General features: G+C 42.8%; 2 protein-coding genes across 4 annotated transcripts in view; both read right to left on the reverse strand.

The window, feature by feature from the left end:
• LOC149314271 (guanine nucleotide exchange factor for Rab-3A-like) overlaps nt 1-23051 on the reverse strand; it is a 62093-nt gene that overhangs the window by 13873 nt on the left and 25169 nt on the right. For all 3 annotated transcript variants that reach the window (XM_089520769.1, XM_089520767.1, XM_089520766.1), the window contains exons 2-5: nt 12573-12825; nt 7706-7801; nt 5258-5335; nt 392-610 (exon numbers count right to left, since the gene is read on the reverse strand). In XM_089520769.1, the coding sequence (XP_089376895.1) occupies nt 392-610; nt 5258-5335; nt 7706-7801; nt 12573-12825 (646 nt within the window). The remainder of the gene's footprint in view (nt 1-391; nt 611-5257; nt 5336-7705; nt 7802-12572; nt 12826-23051) is intronic.
• LOC149314272 (uncharacterized) lies at nt 13013-22718 on the reverse strand. Its single transcript, XM_089521381.1, has 2 exons — nt 21794-22718; nt 13013-13029 (listed from the first exon to the last, which is right to left on the reverse strand). The coding sequence occupies exons 1-2, from the start codon at nt 22716-22718 to the stop codon at nt 13013-13015; spliced, it is 942 nt and encodes a 313-aa protein (XP_089377507.1).

The following is a 23051-nucleotide window of genomic DNA, read 5'->3' on the forward strand; positions in this document are numbered from 1 at the left end:
GAAGGTTTCTGGAAGTTCTAGTCTTAAAAAGTAACTTTCCCAAACTCTGCACTGCAGATTCTAATGAACACTGTCAGGTTCCTCCCTACAGTGGTATTTCAGGCCCTCACATCCATATTGCTAGGATGATTGTTGCTTATTTCATTGACTTTGACCTGGGGCAGCAAAGGAACCTAAGTAGGCTCATGTAGTCAACAAAAAGAGGTCAACTGCAGGAGTTGGAATGGAGTGGGGATCTGTATTACAGAGAAGGGGCTGCAACTGCAAGAGGAAAGGATCTTGTCATCCCAGGGGCCATGAACTCATTCCCACCCCCATGTGAAGGACACAGTTCATGGGGCTTTGTTTTATCCTCCCAAGACCTTAGCACTAGCCAAAAAACTTTACCCACCTCTTTGAACTCACTGTTGACTGGTTCCACAGGCATGGTCTGGTTGGCAGCTGGCATGATGCCGGTGCTGCTGGTGCTCTTGTTCCGCCCGTGACCTTTTCTAAAGACTGCTTTAGAGGGGCTTTGGAGCTGTGGGTGCAACTCCCGGTTAGGAGAAGAAGGAGTGGATGTTATTACCAGGGTCTTTAAAGCAGTCACCTCTGCCTGCAGCATGTCAATCTGAAAACAGGACACACAGAGAAGTCACCACTGATAGCACATTCTACATTCAAAAGATGTGAGCCTATATAGGAAGTTCAGAAGGGGATCTATTACCCTTTCCCAAAGCTTGGAAAGATTATTTTTTGAACGATACCTCATAGGATTCCCAGACCGCATGGCCAAGACCCAAATCCAATCAATTATGGTCTCTAAGACCATGGGGACCTCTTAGTCATGAGCCTTCATCCCTGCACATGGTTTATTTACTTACTTCTTTTATTAAAATATTTCTGTCTCACCCCTTCTCATAGGCTCCCAGAGCAGTTTACAATCTGAACACTTTAAAAAACCTCCATATTGAAACCATGAATAATTTAAATAACATAAAAATGTATTAAATAAAACAACAGTTAAAACAACTGCAACCATTTAAACCATGAACATGTACACTTTGAAGTAAATTAGTCACAGGCTGAATGCTTTCCTAAAAGGCCATGTTTTGGCTTGGCACTGAAAAGAAGCCAACATTGCCACCAGTCAAACCTCCAAAGGGAAGGCATTGCACAGCTGGTCCAATGGTTCCTTTGTTCTTGGGCAAGTGAAGAAATCTGCACTAGACACAGAATTGAGCAACCTAAACATCTCGGCACTTACTATTCTAAAATGTAATCTACTGTTCCTTAAAGTCACACAGACAAGACTGAAAACTCATAAGTGATACCTGGCAAAACAATATTAACTGGAAATGAATCGGGGCAAGATTGCCAATAGTTAGGTGACATATGCCTGAACGCCCTCCACACCACACTTTACTCCATGTCTAGCAGAAGTAGCATAAAATATACAAAATGAAATGTAAATTAAGGCATTAAGCACATTAGGCTGCCAGATCCAGTCTGATCTGAGAAGCTAAGTAGTGTCAGGCCTAGTACTTTGATGGAAGACTGCCAGGGAATGCCAGGTTGTTGCTCTTCTGTGCTTCCAAGTCTTTCTGACCTATGGCAAATCACAGGGTTTTCCTGTCAAGATTTGTTTAGAGAGGGCTTACCTTTACTTCCTTCTGAAGTGAAGAGAATGTGACTTGCCCAAGGTCACCCAGTGGTTTTCCATGGCCGAGCAGGGATTTGAACCCTGGTCTCCAGAGACCTAGTCCAACACTCAAACCACTATACCATGCTGGCTCTCAAATACCAGGTGCTGCAGGCTATATTCAGAGGAAGAAAATCCCAAACTACATTTGAACAAATCTGGCCAAGAAAACTCTGTGATAGGGTTGTCATAAATTAGTCAACTGAAATGCACATAACAGCAACAACAATAATTATGCATATTGGAATTAATTTTTGAGTAAGAAAAATTCAATTTTCCCAGTGAAAATATTTTTATTTCCACTAAGCATTCATGATGCTATCAAAATGTGTTAGGCAGGAAAAGCAGGAAAAACCTGTATTCTGCCTTCCTCTCTCATCCCCCGTCACATAAGGAACATACACACATCACTGTGTGAGAACATCAAAATATTCCTGTAGAACCAATCAAAGTAATCCGTTACATGCCAAAAAGTCATAGAAACAGTTACTTTCCCCAAGTATCATAGCTTAAGTTGCCACCTCCTTTCACCAAAGAGAAAACCTTCAAGGTAAAGTTAGAGATTGTTGCTTGGACAAAACACCCAAGGAGTTTAAAGGGAAGCAGAAAGGATTTCATTACAGCCAGCAAGCAGTCCTACCAGGGGCAACAGAAAAGATTAAGGGAGGCTGCTGATAGCCAAAGTGTTGTGAGTGTTGTTAGTATTAGACAGCCTGTCTAGTTCTGGAGAAAGACTCCATGCAATAAGCAACACACAAAAGACAAAATATACTGCAGTTGATTCTGCCTAGAGCTGTATTGCAAAGCCACACAGGAGATGATTTCCAAAGGCAGTAAAAATAAATTGAATAGTTCTGGATGCAATACTTCTCTGGAATATTACACAAATATCTGGTCATAACTCTGTGTGTGGGTGTGCTATAAAAGGAGAGAGAAAGAGACTGAAAGAGAATGAGATAAAGAGAGAATGAAATTGGAGGAGGAGAGGGGAAAGACTAAAATGTAAGCACACAAACCTCCAATTAACAACTCTCATGAAATCCAGTGACTGAATACACTCCCAAATTCAGTTATGTACTGTAAATCAACAGAAGAGCCTTTAGATGCTTTGCTTTAGCCCTGTCAACAGATGGTGCTGTAGTTGCATAATACTGGAATCATTTTATTATAGTCTGTTCTGCTAGTTACAGCTCCCTATCAGAAACTTTTTAGACAGTGCCTCTGAGTTTTTGGACAAACAAGCAGCTCTAGATAAGCTGGTTCTACCAATCTCTGGCAAGGAATGGATTACAAAGATAGTCATATCAGCAAGGAATTACTGATCTTCAGCATACCATCTCACATAGAAACTGGTCTAGCAAGACTCTTCAGCCATCTGAAAGCCTTTCACACAGATGAGTATAGAGACTTGTTCCCAGATACCCCTGTAGACTTGACTATATCTTGTGGCCTTATGATACAACAGGACAGATTTTGACTGAACTGCCAGAGAAAAAGCCTTGAGGGTAACAGCACTTTGTCAACAGACTTTATTGCCTAGAGGGCTGTCCCTCTTCTTGGAGGTCTTGAAGCAAAGGAGAGATAGCTATCTGGTGAAGATGCTTCATCTCCTGAGTTAACTGTGTAGGAAAATGGACTAGACATCCTACAAGGGCCCCTAGGATTCCAAGAGAGCATCTACCACTGTGCTAACTTGTTTTTCACTTCTTTCACAGTTAAAATTAGAGACAGGTCTAGTTCTAGCACTTATCTTTATCATATGTACTTTATTTCCTCTGAAACTGGTGTATTTTATAATATTCATGGTTTTACCGTAAATTGCCTAGAACATTTGTTGAAGAGAGAGTCATTCAAAAAATCAGGAAAAAATCAATGAATAAATAAATAAGTTCTTGTGTCTGTAGGTAACATCACTAAGGCAACAGGTTGACAAAGGATTAAAAAAAACTTTCTAAAGCACTGCATACTAGAAAGAACTTTGCATGGTTCCAAAATACAAATTCTTCTGAAAAATCATGACATGGTCCAATAAAGAAGTCACCACCCAGGAGGTATTTCTTGCCTTTGATATAAGTTAGCAAAGTCTGGTACTCCACAGTATGCATGTATGCAGATCAAGCCTTTTCAAAACAGCAGACAGGTTAATGATCTTACTTTCTCTGACAGATAATCACATAGAGCCTATTTTTTGTTTAAATAAGAAAGCTAATCTTTAAAGAGAAATACAAGGAGATTTAACAGCTAGTTCTAAAAGCTAGTCTCAAGAGACAGGGAGCCATGCCTGCTGTCCCTTGCTTTTGGATCAAAGCCAAGGCATCTCTCCACCTTAGAGGACTGGGAAAAATGTAGATGAAGTGAGAAAAATAACAACAGCATAAGCTGAGCTGGCAAAGGACTGTGTAGGAAACCTGAAGAGGCCTATCTTTCTGTCTAATAGGAAGCTGGCAACGATAAAACAAGTGGGAATGAAGATTACGGCAATGATGGCAGATTTGGAGCACATCCAAATGAACTCAGGCTAGAGCCCATTGGGAACCCTATGTTATGGAAGTGGTGATAAAACACTCCTCTGTGCCACCATTGCATCTGCACAATGTTGTCCCATAGAAATATCTCAAGTGGTTGGGGCCTTTTACACTTTGCCAAGCAAGAACAGAATGTGGACAGTACAAATAATTTCAACAACACTTTGTAGATAGAATTGTTTGTATCCACTCTGACTTGGATGCGGTAGTTAATACAAGTCCAGTGGATGCAAACTTGGCTCCTGCTTCTGTTGTGGAGGACAAGGACAGGATTCTTGGAGAAGTGAAAGCTACCACATGTGTACTGGGCCTGTGCCCTTTCTGGCTTTTAAAAGGCAGCCAGGAAGAGACTGACTGAGTGGTTAAGGGGAGCAAGGAATACCCCACTGCAGCAAAGTAGATTTCCATTCTTCTAAAAGAAGCTGCAGTGGGGCTTTTTGTGGTGTGTTGTAATTTTTTAAATCATGTTTTAACTGCCTTTTTAACTTAATATTTTAATATGACTATTTATTTAAATTGTTTTATTTTTTGTATTACCCATTGTTTTAACTGTATTTTTTTCAACTTATATTATGAACAGTATTGGGTCCTGTAGTGGGAGAAAAATAAGTGAAATAAAGTGAAAGCAAAAATAAAATACTCCTGCTCATGCAATCTCCTATGCACCGTGAGTAGCACTTCTGCCACTTCCAACAATATGAGAACTGTTTACAAGTTATCTCCACATACAGAGAGGGAATGAGATTGTGGTCACTGGTCCAACCACATGCTCCAGCCTCCAACATCTGCATATTCAGTACAGCATCTGAAAAGTCAAGCCTGTAGATGAACCATTGTACGAATGTATAGTAGTTCTACATATGGTTAGGAATCCTGACGACATAAACTAGCAAACCATCAAGAGAGCCAATGGGCAAAGATTTCCTTACTCAGGCATCCTTCCAAACATATGAACATTAGGGGTGGGTCAGCAAGCCTGGTTCTGCTCCCTGAGACTTGAGTCAATGGGACTTGTGAAGAGCCATACACAACAAGGCAGATCAAGACTCACCTTCCCTCGGGCCTCCCTCAGCTGCTTTTCTGATGCCGCTTGTTTGGTGTTTGCCTCCCGCACCATCTTATGAGCTTCCTGTCAGAGAGAGGAAAAAAACAGGGAGAAATATACCTGCATACAGGGCAATCATGTTCTCAAAATTAAATAATAAAATGGCTCCACATGTGTGAATTGTAACATTAGGAAGTTATTTAAAACCAGCTTTTTTTGACACCACTTTAACAGCCAAGGCTTAAGGCAATGGATTTCTGGGAATTGTAGTCTGTTCCAGCACCAGAGCAAAGGTCTTGTGCCACAATAAACTACAATTCCCAGAATTCCACCGCCTTGAGCCACAGCGGTTAACATGGGGTCAAAGCAGATTATATCTCCTGTGCAGATGCAGTCACTGGCCCAGTACAGACTGCCCTTTTGGGGCGGCCTGCACCCGCCCCTTTTCACTCTGGGTTGCAGGCAGGGCAGCCTCAGCAGCAGGCCTGCAGCCCCAATCCAGAGTTTTTCCAGACCACAGAGAAACGGCAAAATGCCACTTCTCCATGGCACGGAAAAGGGGTGTCCTTGGGGTTTCATGCCCCTGGACACCCCGGGAGCCAGAGCACAAGGCACGCGCACAGAAGGAACTCTGTTTCAAAGCTCCTTCTCGCACCGCAGCCAGACCGCCTTAAACGGCCTGGGCAGCACGAAGATGTCACACATGTGCCATGCCATTTGGACGTGGCGTGTGCATGACATCATCATGGTGGCCCCCATGTGGACGGGAGGCCTCGATGATTACGGCACCATCACGTAGTAGGGTTGCGGGGCATGTGGACACTCCACCCCCGGGCAAAGCACCAGTCTGGAGCAGGCCACTGTTAACTATTCCAAATCTTTCCCCAATGTGGAAGGGTTTTATTAAAGTCACCTTTTACAAAGATCATTAACATTAACACAAGCACAGAAATGAGTGGTAATATATGAGCATTTTTTCTTCATGACAATATTTGCCATATGTTCTCAACTGACATTTTCCCCTGTTTCCTTCTTGTTGAACATTAAAATACACTCAGTATTTCATTAAATTATTGGAGGTCAAAGATCACAGCTATTTCTCATTTAAATATTCTTCTTCATTTGGAGTAGGAAAGCTCTGCCTTATGAACAGTTCAACCTATGCAAGTACACAGGACTAGGTACTCATGCAGCTTAGAATGTTGTTCACAAAATGAAATTTCCTCTTTTTCCTGCAGATTGTCTTATGCTGCCTTTATAATTTTTTTTGGCTTGAGTTTATTTTATTTTTTACTATTTACATTTAATTATCTGCCTGGAGACTATTAGTCAAGGATTTACAGTATATTAACATTTTTAAAATAAATAACTAATAAACAATGTTGAAGAGTCAGCTTTCAATGAGACCACAGAGATTATAACAACAGGGAGAGTTCTCTTAACCTTAAGTCAAATATGATGAACATGTGGCTCTACAACAGGTTGAAGGGCCATCTGCTCCTTGCCAGCATTGTTAAAGTTGAGGAAATTGAAGGAAAATTGCAGCACATATCAGGTAGGGAAGTATGGCAAAACTTTCATATGCATCACCTGCAGAGGGCATTCTATCAGTTCCATGTCAATGTGAAGACAAAGGCTTCAAAGTATATTGTGTTGCACAACTAACACATCTATTATAGCATAATCTTTCCTGTTTTGATGGATGGGGAGGGGATTGACTTCCATGCAGTTGGCCACCTATGCTTTCAGGTCTCCAAAAGCCTATGTTATAATAAATTATTAGTCTTTCAGATACCATAGGACTCTGTTGTTTTTGCTTCAACAGCATAAAATAGTTGCCTCCTTGGAAAAGGTGACTGTTGTATCTCTCTTTAATCCATGATCATGAAAAGTTAGCACTAGGAACTAGAGCAAAGTAGTACATATCTATGAGCTGGAGGACAGATTTCTTAATCTTAAATCAAGGGTGCTGAAGTCAGGCGTGATGAACATAATTCATTCAAATGAGAATGGGACCCTTTATAATGTTGGAGACAATGTATCTGCTGGAATACTGTATAATTAAGAGAAGGAATAATGGTCACTATCTTTGCTTTGAAGATACCCAGTTTTCATAAGAGGAACTACAAGATCAGAAAAAGTATATGATTATAAATTCTACATGGATTTTACTATTTCAGGTGGGAGCGCAGAGGAAAATAAATGTTTCAGTGCTCCCCATACTATCAGTTTCACAAAAAACTATGATACCAGAAAATCATCTGGTTTAGAATTTCTTCTTAACATGCTAGTTTTCTGTGTGTATAATATCATGACAAAAACCTGAAACCATGTGATATCCATATCCACAGTGGGAAATGTCAGGCACACGTTAGATATTCAGGCAGCAGCTCCAGGTTTGAAAGAAGATAGTACCTCAAGTAAGCTTGCTGTTAATTCAGAAGAAGGCAGTACCTCAAACAAGCTAGCTGTTAATTCTTCCAGCTCCTGCTCCAATTGCTCTCTGACTTTTGAAAGTCTCTCACACTCTTCATCTTTCAACTTCAGCTCCTGCAAAAGGGAACAAACAAGGAGGTAAAGCAACACACATGGGACAAAGACTCCACATATACACTTTAGTTCACATTTACCACATTAGTGTGAGATTTGGGGAGTTGTACTGCAGAAAAGTATCTTTTCAAATTCAGAACTTTATGTATATAACGGGCTATTAAATAATGAGGCAGATTAAAGGCATTTCTACCACAGTACAGTCTAACTCCCAGCAGCTTTCCAAGGTCTCAGCCAAAAGGTTTTAAATGCACCCGATAACCAAGAGTGCATCCACATGGTATAAATAATGCTGTTTGACACCACTTTAATTGCCATGGTTCCATCCTACAGAATCCTGGGATTTGTAGTTTGGTAAGGCGCTACACCACTTAATATAGTGTTAATCAGAATTATTTCTACAGTGTAGATGCACCCCAAAAAATCTTCTTAACTGAAGTGGTCAACAGTAAAACCTGGATCTTTATAATTGGTGGTTACATTCTTTTTTAATTCTATTTTCAATTTTACTATTCCTCTAACAAATAGCATTCAAGATATGGTGATAACAACAATGTGAAATTTTGTTACAAAGGAAGGCAGGCTCGATATCTGAAAGTGATCCCGCCTTCAGTTCACACTGTACCCAAAGTAGGCTAGGGAGCTTACCAACCATACCACAGAATCTTACCTTGCTCCTCTGCAATGCCAGATCAGTAAAGAATAAGACTCATATCATCCACAATCTCCTTGTGGATGAGGAAGCCAACCTGGCTTGTTTTACAGAGACCTGGCTGGGGGATGATAGTGCCATCACTTGGAATCAAGCTCTCCCAGCCGGGTACTCTGTCATTGAGCAGGTAAAGGGAAGTGGGTGAGAGGGTGGAGTGGCTCTGGTCTACAGAGATAATCTTACCTTGACCGAGATACCTATCCGGAAAACACACTACCTCGAGTATATGTACCTAAGCCTGAAGACCAGGGATAGCATAGGGATTCTGCTGGTTTACTGTCCCATTGCCTTACAGACTCCCTATTTGAGCTGATGCAGCTGGTCTCAGAGTTACTGCTGAAACTGCCCAGATTTTTAATTCTGGGTGACTTCAACATCCTACTTGAGACCAGTTTAACAGGTGCGGCTCGGGAGTCATGGATTCCATGTCAGGCATGGGCCTATCCCAATTGGTTTCCAGGCCAACACACAATGCGGGTCATACCCTTGATGTGGTCTTCAGCACGGAGCAGAAATATCCGTGGGTGGAGGTAATTAATACCACCGCACTGTCATGGATGGATCATTTCCTGGTCAGGGTTGGACTGAGAGCCACTGTTCGTCTCACCAGGGGTAGAGGACCCATTAGAATGGCCGCCCTCGAAGACTAATGGAGACAATAGGATTCCAGAAATATTTGGAGGGTTCCTTGGTTGGTAATGCTAGTGATTCTGTCGAAGCCTTGGTCAACACCTGGAACATCAACCTTACCAGAGCTATCGACACGATTGCTCCCAAGCATCCTTTCCAACCCACTTCAAATCGCCAATCATGGTATACGGAAGAACTTAGGAAGATGAAGCAGTTTGGACAACGACTAGAGTGTGCCTGGCAAAAATCTCAACTCATATCTGACAGGACTCAGCATAGGAAGTTTCTTTGTTCCTATACAGAGGCAATAAATGCAGCGCAGAATTCTTTCTCCTCTGCACGTATTGCGTCTGCAGAGTCACGTCCGGCAGAACTGTTTAGGGTGGTAAGGAAACTGACACAGACTCCACCTGTGTAGAACCCTTTAATTAACCCGACCATAGCCTGCTGTGACACTTTTAACAACTACTTTGCAGATAAAATCTCTCAGATAAAAGCCAACTTGGATGCCGAGATTACAGCAGAATCGACTGATGAGGTGTCCAGTAAACCCATTTTGAGACTGAACTGGATTGGTTCAAGTCGGTGAGTACCGATGACGTGGACAAGATCCTTTGAAAAGTGAAGAAGACAACGTGCCCCCTTGATCCCTGCCCATCATGGCTGGCTGTCCAGGGGGGTGATGCCTTAATGGCACTTCTCAAAAATGTCATCAATGCATCGCTTAGGGAAGGTTGTGTTCCAACATGTTTAAAGGAAACAGACATTAGGCCAATCCTGAAAAAGCCTTCCCTGGACCCCTGGATTTGAAAAACTATAGGCCTGTATCATATCTGCCATTTTTGAGCAAGGTGATCGAATGAGCCATCACCCTTCAACTACAAGTAATCTTGGATGAAACCGATTATCTAGATCCATTTCAAACTGGCTTTAGGGTGGGATATGGGGTGGAGACTGCCATGGTTGCTCTGGCTAATGACCTTCGTCTAAGCATCGAGAAAAGAAGTGTGACCCTGTTGGTGCTTTTAGACCTTTCAGCAGCATTTGACACAATAGATCATGACATCCTCTTGGAACGCTTGGGAGAGTTAGGAATTGGAGGAACTACGTTACATTAGGTCCGTTTCTTCCTCTCAGGCAGATTCCAGAGGGTGATGGTTGGGGACTGTTGCTCCTCAAAAACGGAGCGTAATTGTGGCATCCCTCAGGGCACCATCCTGTCATAGAATCATAGAGTTGGAAGAGACCGCAAGAGCCATCCAGTCCAACCCCATTCTGCCATGCAGGAAATCGAAATCAAAGCATCTCCGACAGATGGCCATCCAGCCTCTGTTTAAAGACCTCCAAGGAGGGAGATTCCACTACACTCCGAGGGAGTGTGTTCTAGTGTCGGACAGCCCTTACTGTCAGGAAGTTCTTCCTAATGTTGAGGTGGAGTCTCTTTTGCTGTAGCTTGCATCCATTGTTCCAGGTCCTAGTCTCTGGAGCAGCAGAAAACAAGCTTGCTCTCTCCTCAATATGACATCCCTTCAATGTCCCTGAGGCTATTCAATATTTATATGAAGTCACTGGGAGAAATCATCCGTAAACATGGGGCAGGGTGTTATCAGTACGCTGACACCCAAATATATTTCTCCATGTCTCAGTCAGCAGCCATGACGACAGATGGCATTTCACCCCTCAAACAATGTCTTGATGCAGTAATAGACAGGATGAGGAAAAACTGACTCATCCAGACAAAATGGAGGTACTTACAGTAGGAACCCCCAAACCAGGTATTGGGTTGCAACTTCGAATCCTGGACAGGGTCACACTCTCCATTAAGGACTGTGTTCACAGTCTGGGGGTGCTCTGCGACCCGTCGCTTCACATAATAAATCAGGTGAATGCGACAGTCAGGAATGCCCATTATTAGCTCCGGCTGATACACCAGCTGCGCCCTTTCCTGGAAGTAAGGGACCTAGAAACTCTAGTGCATGCACTGGTTACCTCACGACTCGATTTCTGCAATGCATTCTACATAGGGCTACCCTTGTACCTAGTCTGGAAACTATAGTTAGCATAAAACATGGCAGCCAAGCTGATCACTGGTAAAACAAGAAGTGATCATATTACACCTGTTCTGAAATCTCTTCACTGGCTTCCTATTGGTTTCCGGGCACAGTACAAAGTGTTGGTGATTACTTTTAAAGCCCTACATGGCTTGGGTCCAACCTATATAAGGGATCGTCTACTTCCGTACAATCCGCTTTGCACCCTCAGGTCCTCTGGGAGGAATATATTGCAACCCTTAAAAACCAGACTATCAGCAACCTCCCAGAGGATGTTATCCGCTGCCACTCCCAGACTATGGAACGCCTTGCTTGTGTACTGAACTGACAGAGAAAACTTTTCTTCTGTAGCTATTCACATTTGTGGTTTTTAAATATATATATTATTATGATTTGGGGTATTTTAAGATTATTTTACTGGGGTTTGTGTACTACTAATCAGCTTAATTATATTTTAATAAATATATTCACTGTGTTTTTATTAGTAAGTTACTTATTTTTCAAAAAGTCATTATCTGCCTCTGATCCTAGCTCCGTGAGAAAAGGAGAGATTCACATCACATCACAGACAGAAAGAAGTTCCAGTGGACCTCATCTAGCTAACAGATGCTGAAAAGCTGGAGCATGTCCAGAGGGGGGCGAACAAAATGGTGAAGGGTCTGGAAACCATTCCTTATGAGGAGACACTTAGGGAGCTGGGGATGTTTAGCCTAGAGAAGAGAGGTTAAGAGGTGATATGATAGCCCTGTATATGTATTTGAAGGGGTGTCATATTGAAGATGGAGCAAGCTTTATGTATGTATGTATGTATGTATGTATGTATGTATTTTGCTGCTCCAAAGAATAGGGCACAGAACAATGGATGCAAGCTACAGGAAAAGAGGTTCCACCTTAACATTAAGAGGAATTTCCTGACAGTAAGAGTTGTTTGACAATGGAACCCAGTCCTTCAGAGTGATGAAGTCTCCTCCTTTGGAGGTCTTTAAACAGAGGCTGGATGGCCATCTATCAGGGGTGCTTTGATTATGAGTTCCTGCATGGCAGGGGGTTGGACTAGATGGCACTTGTGGTCTCATCCAATTCTATGATTCTATGGCCACCTGAGGCCCTTTCATACTACACAATAACAGTACTGGGATCTCATTTTGACTGCCATGGTTCCATGCTATGGAATCCTAGTATTTGCAAATTAAGGAGGAGGCATTTAGAATTCCCAACCACAGAGATCTACTGTCTCACCAAACTACAAACCCTCAGATTCTACAGAACACAGTCATGGCAACTTGAATCATGATGTGATAATCATGTATTGGTTTCACAATATAAGCATCTGGACCTTACAACTGTCCTTTCCTTACTTCTCAGCTGACAGCCTTACCTTCTGAGCTCTATGGAGCTCCTCTTTCAAGAATTCAGACCCCTTCTCACGGATCTCCACCGAAGAACTGCGCAAGCGTGACACATTCAGCTGAGCCATAGTTTGGTTCTCATCTCCATTGCCCAAATCTTTGATGGATGGCTCCATTGGCTGCTGTCGCTCCTGCCCTCTGTTTGCTGGCGAAAGGGGCTTCCATTGCCCCACCACTGGCTGCTTCTGGAGCTGCTGCCTGGTCTCCTCAAACTGGGCCTGGCTGTGGGAGAGAAACACATGAACTTGAGTTTGTAAAAAAAAATGATGATGATGATCAGCATATGTGTTTCCATCTAGTTTCAGTCATGGGCAGTTGAGCTGGCAGAAAGTGACTGCCCTATCCTCTCTCTTAAAACGTCATAGCAGTCCTTCCAGTCTCCTGAATGTTACACAAAAGGGCAAGGCTGCTACACTCTGAGGTCAGCTATGGGATAAGCAGAAGGGAGGCCTTCAAAAGACAGGGAGAGGCACTTTAGTTGAGCAGAGCCTTTCTACCAGCAACTGATGGCAAAGGTGTCATCCCAACTGGAAAATAAACATAGGGGTCCATATACAACAGGAGAGGAGAAAATGAAGCCCATTTCCATGGTTTCTGGAGCTTTGAAGCACTCTGAATTAGACCTTTTTAAAAAGGTTGGCCCCAAACACAGCAAAAATGCATGGACATCATAGGCGTACATTTGGTTTCCGAATCCCTCAGAAGTATACACAGAGAGAGAGACCCAAATTCATAGGCTGCAAACTTTGAAGTGACATCATCACTTCTAGGATATTGCAATATGTTAATACAGCCCCTTCCACAGCTGCCCTTTCCTGATATACATACATATATAAACACATTAAATATGAATGGAAAATCACCTCCACTCCAGGGCCAAAGTTCAGGCCTTTCATGAAGTGTCTCTTTTCTACCAGTGTCCTGTACCAACTGAAAATGGTCCTTTCATGTGAAGGATGAGACCATATTAACTCAGTTTCTCAAGAATACTGTTTCCTATGATACTCGTTCCCAGTAGGAAGTTGCTTTCTATCATCCATATACATATATATATACATACACCACTGTACAGGATGGGTGTTTCCCTTAAAAGCATCCAAATATTGTATTTAGGGTTGGAAGTGATCCCAGTAGAGAAGAGTTTGCTGTTATTAAGTGAGTGCCAAAAGTGTATTAATAAATCCTGAAAGGTCTATCCCTGATAGCTGTATTGGCTTCTTGCTTCTAGGAACATTAGGGCTTCTTTCTAAAGTTCTGGCAGACAAGAAAAGGGGTACAAGGCTCTCATGCAATCAAATAACAATCTATTATTGAGTGAACTCAAGGATCACTTAGAGCAGGGTCACCCCACTTTTCTAGCAGATTAGACAGTCATAGTTCAAATTTGTTTGGGATGTTATACCAATGGAACGGCATCCAAAGATTAGAAGCAGTCTGATGTGATTACTTACAAAACATTAGACATTACATACACTAAGACAACAGATTTAAAAGTTATGACTTCCAAAGAACATAAGTGTTGTCTATAATTACTATGTCCTATACTCCTTATATAACCAATGTATAAGTGTTACTTGATCTATAATTAGCTCCCTTAATGTTTTCTTTCCTGTAGAAAGGAAATTTCTTTTATTAGGATAAGTAATAACTCAAGTTCATCTCAGAGTACCCTAAAATTAGACAAAGAAAGAAAACATTACTTCCCGTTTTTGTTATAATTTCCGGTTAACTAAAAACTAAAAAGATAAACAAACATCAGTGATGGAAAGAAAGTGGGCTATCAGAAAAGATATATATTAAATATTGGTATTTTTTCCACAACCTGTAGAGATATCTTTTATTACTAAATTTAACTATGGCCCTCTACAGATGGGCCTGATAGCATGTCCTGGCAATGTACTAGGGTTGCCTCGGGGTGTTGCTTATATACGCCCCGCAACCTTAGTACGTCGCCAGGATGTCAAAATGGTGGCGCCCTGTCTAAATGGGCACCACCATTTTGACATAACGGCTGCAGCGCGTCCAAATGGCACGGTGCGGCCATTACATCCTGGCGCCTCTATAGGGCTCTTCTGGCACCCTTTCAGCGGCGCAGGAAGGAGCTCCGAAACGGAGCTCCTTTCGCCACTTGTATTGCTAGCGCAGCCTTTACACGGGCGGCCCCTTTCTCTCTTTCCCCGCCACTGTTGGGGTTTTGCCACTTCCCTGAGGCCTGGAAAAGTGGCGGATCAGGGCCTCCAGGGCTGCCGCTGTGGCAGCTCAGGCCCCGATCCATCGGGGAAAGGGGCAGTCTGTATCCTGCCTATATTAATATTTTATATTAATTATATATTAGTATTTTTTCTTCCCCCTGTTATTCAGACATTTCCTCGGAGGTCAGCTCAAAGATCATCCAATTTCAAGTCCAGAGCTTTTTCCATAGCCTCTAAGATTGGAATCCTGATTTCTGAAAATAATCATAAAGTTTCCACATCCATTCCAGAGAGGATGGGATACCCTCCCTTTTCCAATGTCTTGCGAGAACCAATCTAGCCGCCGCTAGCTTGTAAAATAAGACTCTGCCATATTTTTTTTTCCAGGTCCTCGTCAATCATGCCCAATAGAAAGCATTTTAGGTTTTTCTTTAGATCTATCTGCAGGATCTCTCTAATGCTTTTTTGAATTGCATCCCAATATGGTTGACCTTTGGACATGACCACCAGACATGTATGAAAGTTCCCTCTCTTTTCCAGACTTCCAACATCGATCATTGGCATTCTTAAACATATGTACAATTTTGTCTGGCATCATGTACCATCTGTACTGCATTTTATAATATTGCTCTTTTAAATCCATACAAACTGTGTACTTGAGTTCTTATTTGCCAACATTTCTCCCACTCTTGCAATGAAATGGGTTCCCCACAGTCTTTACCCCATTTAATCATGCATTCTTTTACCACTTCAGATTCTATTTTTAGCAATTCCTTATATGTTTTCTATATAATCTTGTTTTCTCCATGAGTATTTTCCCTAATTTAGATCCTGTTGCATCAGTGTCAAAACCATATAACTTTGAATCCATCTTAAGTAATCTAAATAATGTGAAGTTGAAGGCTTTCGTGGCCGGCATCCATAGTTTTTTGTAGGTTTTTTGGGCTATGTGGCCATGTTCTAGAAGAGTTTCTTCCTGACGTTTCACCAGCATCTGTGGCTGGCGTCTCTGAAAATGCCAGGCACAGATGCTGGCGAAACGTCAGGAAGAAACTCTTCTAGAACATGGCCACATAGCCCAGAAAACCCACAAAAAACTAATCTAAGTAATATTATTGTATACTGTATATATATTGTATTGTATTGTATTGTATTGTATGTCTTGGTTTTTTGTTTGTCTTTTTTTTAAAAAATAAAAAGTTTAATAATTTTTTTTTAAAAAAAGCAGTCTGACGTGGAATAGAAGGGTATATACTGACCATAGCTGTACTGACACTCATTTCTCCACTTCTTAATATGTGACTGTTTATAAACACACACACACACACACACAAGCATTATGTCAACTGATTATCCCAATTCTTTGTTATTCTTGGAGTGGGATTACTATTACATTTTATGCTCTTGGTCTGAAATCTTTTTGATACAAAGCAGGGTAGAAAGAAATTAATCTTCCTTCCCCATCTCCTTCTCCTCCTTGTGTTAACTGCAACTAAACTGTACTGATTGAATCAACTGAAGTTACATAAGTGTTGACCTACCAAACTACTGTTTATACAATGAGCCTACTTTGTTTGGAACTAATACAGTACTATTTAGATCCTATAAAAATGTTTTTGTACAGCAAGCTATATTGAGTCTTTTTTTTTCTTTTTAGTTGAAAGCATCTAATAACTCCTATTACGGTACCACTTTCCTTTGCTTCATTGTGGAAGGATCCACATACTACAGTAATAAAGATTTAAGGAAGGAGATCACAACAAATTAAACCTAGATAATTATCTGAAAGTAGTTCCCACTACTTCCCAGTCCTCAGGTCTGGTTCTTAAAAATGGCAGGTAAGGTGATAAGCCTCTACCAACCTTAACCGCACTAGACTACGGGTGGAAGTTTGTAAGACTGCAGGGAACATCGAGATGCATTCAGACATATGAACTTGTACTTTTAACCAGAAGAGCTACAATCTAGCCACATGTTCTACTTTCTAGAGGACAGATCCTTATTGGAAGGGACGTCCAGCTGAAGCTTAAAAGATACCCAAGATAATAAGAAGGTACTGCAAGGGCTTTCCATCACCATTTTCTGTATACATTTGACTATGGGCCTGAACAGACAGGCCAAAATAAAGCTGTTTTGGGCCTCTTTGGAGTTATGCTGTTTAAATGATGCATGTGTCCTAAGAGGCTGGAAGCCACGCCAAAGCCACACTCTAGTCCTAAGGACTGGAGCACAGCTTTGGTGCAGCTTCTGGCCTTTTAAGATGTGTGTTTCATTTAAACAGCATACTCCAAAGTGGCCCAAAGCAGCTTTATTTTTGCCTGTCTGTTCGGGCTCTATGTTGATAAATGTTAGTATAAAAACTTACCCTAAAAACTTCAAGGAGTCTGTGCTGCTGGCAGGGTGGGAAGGGAAGAGATTGTCAAAAGACAACCCAGCAAACTCTTCCCAGCTTGAGGTGAGCAGAGGCAGGTTCTAGGGTCTTTCAGCTTCCTCACACACACCCAGCAGCATGGACTCTGCAGACTGGGTCACCAGACAGAGTTTAAAAGTATTTCACATAGCTGCCCACAATCTCAGAAACATCACAAATGACTGACTGACTGAGAGAAAAAAATGCCATGTCAACTGACACTGCAAGCAGTGCTTGTACAGTATGATCCCAAGCTAGCCTCTGTAATTGACTTCACATCTTTTGCCTCCTCTCAGCAAATACAAACACCTGTACTTCCATTACTTACAACTGGATGCTAATCATCACCAGAAGGGAAGGCCTTTACAGTACTAAAGCCTTCATTTAGTAAATTCTACAACAGACCTATAATCAATCCTGTGGTTATTCTATAATAACTATCATAAAATACAGTAGAATTATAATTTCTTTTCCTCTGCAAAATGAGTCATCAAAAGAAAATGAGAACTTTTTACATGGCATTGTCCAAACTGAGAGTTATTGAACATGCAAAGGAATCCAATAATTGTATAGCAGTGACAGAATTTGGCACCAATGAAAAAATCATCCTTTGTTACATGCCCCTAAATTTTCCACTCAATGTAACCATAGATTATAGCAAATTTTCAGGACCAAAACCTGCCCTCATCCATGAGACTAATTTACAACAGACTGAGCAAGCACATGGGTCACCTAATCAGAGTATTCCTCATTAATGGACTACTGGTGATTCAAATTCTACTCATGAATCTAGGAATCAGTGAATCACTTCTGAAACCACAGTAGCTTTCTTTTCTCAGTCACTGCTCCAACTGCACCTGGTCACTTTGGTGCAGCAACTGAGCAGCTGTCTGAGCAGTGACTAAGAAGCCTCTCACCCAGGCTGGCCTTGCAGCAAAGTTCAGTCTGGGCAAGAGACTTTTTGTTGCTGCTCAATTGGCTGCTTTGTCGCTGCTACCTTTGCACCTGGTCACCTTGGGAGCCACAACTAACAGCTAGCTGACCAGCAACCAAGAAGCCTCTCAGCCATGCCACCCCTCCAGCAAAGACAGTGCAGGCAAGAGGCCTCTCAGTCGCTCTCAGACAGCTACTCGGTTGCTGCTCCCATGGTGATCTGTACAAAGGGAGAAGCTTCTCCTGGCGAGGGAAGACTCTCAATCCTTCTTCGTTGAGGAGATGAAGGTTGGAGCTCGTGTTTATGTAGAGGGTTTATGTAGGGGGTTTGGAGAGGCCACATGCTCTGGATTGGAGACTGGCATGAGCAGGGAAAGGAAGAGATTTTAACTACATGAGCCACTCCCAGGTGAAGGACATGTTGCAAGAATTGACCTCAGATACTCTCCCTTCTCCTTCCCCAGAGACATGTCTTCCCCACACAGCATCAAGTGTTCCACTCCACACACATACACAAACATTGTTTCTTCTGTTACCTCTTCTCTACTGTCTGATGAACAAAAACAGGAGCTTCAACCTGCCGGCCAAGTCCCAGGAAAGCTCACAAAATTTAAGCAGGGCTCCAAATGTGAAAGCTCCTTTTTGCCACTGCTTCTCCCTCTCTGCCACATGCTCTAACTCCTTGCTCCAGACAGTCTGTCTGTCTCAAAATGGTGTTGCTCTGCACCACAGAAGTGATCTCCTGCACCAAAAGCTTCACAAGAGTTTCCCAACTGCCACTGCCACCACCAGTGAAAGTTGCAGCTAAGAGACTGTGTTTGCATGGGCAGACAAAGAGCAGGAGACACCACTACATGAAATGAGGTGAGGCTGTGTTGTGGTTTTAAAGGACCTTGAAAAGATGTTCTATGCAACCCTCATCCCACCATGGTCCTAAAGGCTGCTAGTTCCCCTTGTCTTTCTTGCACACCGATACTCTGACCAAAGGCCCCTTGCTGCCCCCTTTCCACCTCACTGCCCCCTAGATCTTTCCACCACCCCCAAGGAGGGCATACCACCCATTTTGGGAATCACTGTGTTACAATCTGGCACTGAAATTAATTTAACTGGCATTATTGCCACTTAACATACACAAGAAACTCAACACAATGGAAGAACAAAATATTTTTATGTGGCCCAAACGTTACATCAACAAAAAAAGAAATGACACTTTCTGGTTGCATAAGTATTCACTCCTTTGCTGTGAGACCTGCTAGTTTTTGTTTACTACACTGTCTCTCTGGCTTTACTTCGTGAACAAAGATTCAGGAAGGACTCATCCCGCGCTTTGTACAAGCGCGTTGGTGACTGTAGTGCCAAAACAAAACTATTAAGCGCCTTCACAGTGTTGGGTATGTTGTGTACATCAAGTGGTAACAATACCTACTAAATAGTCAATCATTTAGTAGTTGTAATGCAATGAAACATGGGAAGGTCAAAGAGTGTAAACACTTGAGCATGGCACCATATATAATCAGCATTAGCAAATTTCTATGTAATACTTTGCACTCTGCATCTGCTGTTTGTGAGAACCATGTGTGGCTTGAATGTGCCATGGGATGAGAAACAGAGCATCTCCACAATACCTATCAAAATAAGAAAGCAAAAAAGATAGGTGAGGAACCACAGTTGGTTTTGGAAATTACAGTATTTGACAGACATTATATCCTAATTTAACAACAATAACAACAACGAAATTAAAAACCAGTATATATACACACACAGGAGGAGCACAGGAACCAATACTAAGGTTATGGCCTTTGCTATCTTTATTGCCTTAGATGCTGCTGCAAAAAACCACACAACACCAACTTGGAAGAAAGGCCACAACTTTATTAGCAAGCCATTGGTATGGGTTGGCACAAAGCATGAGGTCAGGATCTGCGAAATCAAACAACCCGATGTTGTCTGATTAACCAACCTGGCACCCACCAGGCGCTTGGGATGACCTAGGGGATAAGGAACACAAATTGACCGCAAACCATGCCATGCGTTCACATATTCACTAAGCCCCTAGTCACCGGGAGGCGCACCCGCGTTATGGCCCCCGCAATGGCCATACGCCTGCCCAATTCGCCCCCGGGTACCTAGTGACTCCCAGACCAGAGCACCATGGCCCTGGTACCTACACCGTGCCGATCCTGGCCTATGCTGCCGCCACAAAAGGCCTACACCGAAGGCCTACCGCCAACCCTGCCAAGAGCGATGCTAATGATTAGTGCATTGGTCCAAGTGCGGACGAACATAACCAGCGTAGGCCTTAGATCTCCACCTTCCGATTTTTTGGATGTCCTGCGCGGGCAAGCCTGCCCTGGAAGCAGCCGTAGCAGCGCCTATGCGAAAAGAATGACCTCCGAATTCCTCAGCTGGGAGCCCCAAATTTTTTAAAGTCATTCTTAGCACTGAAACAAATTGGTATCTGGTAAGCGGTGATCCATCCAAATGAACAAAAAGCAAATCCAAACCCATAGGCCGAATCTTCCAATAAGATCGAAGGGCCTTAACAGCACAGACAGGTGAGCCACGTAAGCGATGCAACACCACAGTCTGACCAGCTCCCAATTGGTCGCACTTGGACCGGCGAACCGTAAAAGAAACACCGTGCTTTAAAAAATTGATGTCAGAGGCACCCAACGCCCGCCCTGACACATCGCTCTTGGACCCAGCCACCAATTCTCCCAATCTGAAGGCACCAAAGAAAGCCACTGTAAATGCTGCACGAAACAGTTTGATTTCAAAACGAGATGAACAAACAACAGGTAAATGCATATACAACTTGCATAACAATTGAAAACATATAGGGCGACGTACATCTTTAGTAATCGCATGAGCTCTTCTCCATCCTTCGACAGCCCTTTTTATCAGAAAAGAAGCGCAAGGGTCACCAAAACCACCTGCCTTTGAAAAGAAAGAAATGCCAGCGAGATGAATGGCCATAGTTTTGGGAGCAATGTTACTGTGCCTAAGCCAAACCAAAAATTGGAAAACCACTTCTGTGGTAACCGGCCAACAAGGCTGTAAAGCTGATTCACCAAAAAACTGAAAGAGTTTCTTTAAAGCATTCTTATAGCTCTTAAAAGTAGATGGAGCAATGGAACCCAAAATGCCTTCTATTATTTCAGACATCCAACCTCCCACATGGACACCGGAAACTGGGTAGGTTGAAGATCTGCCTCTGGGGTCAACAGACGAAACCGCTGAACCTGGAATCGAGAAATCGCATCAGCAATATCATTTTTGAATCATGGGACATGTCGAGCTGTGAAAGAAATATTGTTAACCAAGCAACACAAAACAAATTTCCTGACCAAACCCATGACCCTAGTGGATTTAGAGGTTTGCTTATTAAGGACAGCCACCACAGCTTGGTTATCGCACCAAAAACACACCTTTTTGTTGGAAAATTCGGCACACCAAATGTTGACTGCTACAACAATGGGAAAAAGCTCCAGGAAGGTCATATCTCTTAAGATATCTGACCCATGCCACTCTTCAGGCCATTTTTTGGCACACCAATGGCCTTGAAAATAAACACCAAAACCGATGCTTCCAGCAGCATCAGAGTGGACTTGCAATTTATCTTCCAGACACCAAGATTTTTGCCAGATGGCAATACCATTAAAGCCATTTAAAAATTGCAACCAGATTCTCAGGTCCTCCTTGATTTGTCTGGTAATGCGAACGTGATGATGCAAAAGCGTGGGGCCAGCCAGAGATCTAGCAAGCCTGGCACAAAAGGCTCTACCAGGAGCCACCACTTTGCAAGCAAAGTTCAGATGCCCCAATAAAGACTGAACTTGTTTTAACTTAAGCTTAGAAGCAGCCAAGGCATGGTCCAACAAACCACACAGATTGGCAACCTTTTCTTGAGGCAAAGAGGAAAAGCCCTTAACAGAATCCAAATGAATACCTAAAAAAGACATAGCCGTAGCAGGGCCTTCCGTCTTATCTGCTGCCAGGGGAACCCCAACCTCAGCTGCCAACCCAGTGAAGGCATTTAACAGATCAGAACACTTGGTGGAGTTTGCAGGACCCACAAACATAAAATCATCCAGATAGTGGGTAACCAAAGGGGAAGAGGCCCTGCGTTTTAACTCCCATTCCAAAAAGGTGCTAAAAGACTCAAAGGCTGCACAGCTGATAGAGCAGCCCATAGGCATGGCCATGTCAAAATAAAATTTTCCTTCGAACTGGAAACCTAAAAAATTGAAATCTTCAGGATGAACCGGAAGGAGTCTAAAGGCCGACTGAATATCGCACTTGGCCATAAGTGCACCTTTTCCACACGCCCGAACGAGTCGGACCGCATGATCAAAGGAAGCATATTTGACGGAACACAACTCCTCTGGGATCGCATCATTCACCGAAGACCCTGGAGGGTAAGAAAGGTGATGAATGATTCTAAATTCACCAGGTGCTTTCTTAGGCACCACACCAAGGGGAGAAATATGAAGATTATCAAAAGGGGGAACATCAAAAGGACCGGCCACGCGTCCCGCCTGGATTTCCTTGTTGATCTTGGCCCTAAGAACCTCAGGCATGGATCTAGCAGACAACAAATTATTAGGAAAATGATGCGAAAGTGGGGCTTGAACTGGGATCCTAAATCCAAAGAAAAAACCATCAGCCAAATAAGAAGCAGCTTGCTTATTAGTGTATGCTGACAATAAAGGGAGAAGAGCATTGGTATTTACGGGCGTAAAAGCCCTGGCTGATATCTGGGTTGAAACCTTAGCAACCTGTTCATTTTTGGCTCCCTGTAGCACCGGCATCTGTGCCCCCGAACTATCTCGTTTGCCAGTGGTCGCGGAGGCAGGGCGCCCAGCTCGAAAGGGCTGAGCGGCTGGAGCAGGGCGGGAACACGATGACCTAGG

The sequence above is a fragment of the Sceloporus occidentalis genome, unplaced genomic scaffold (genome assembly GCF_023333645.1).
Source record: "Sceloporus occidentalis isolate IW3139 unplaced genomic scaffold, rSceOcc1.0.p SCAF_4, whole genome shotgun sequence".
Taxonomy (NCBI): Eukaryota; Metazoa; Chordata; class Lepidosauria; order Squamata; family Phrynosomatidae; genus Sceloporus; species Sceloporus occidentalis.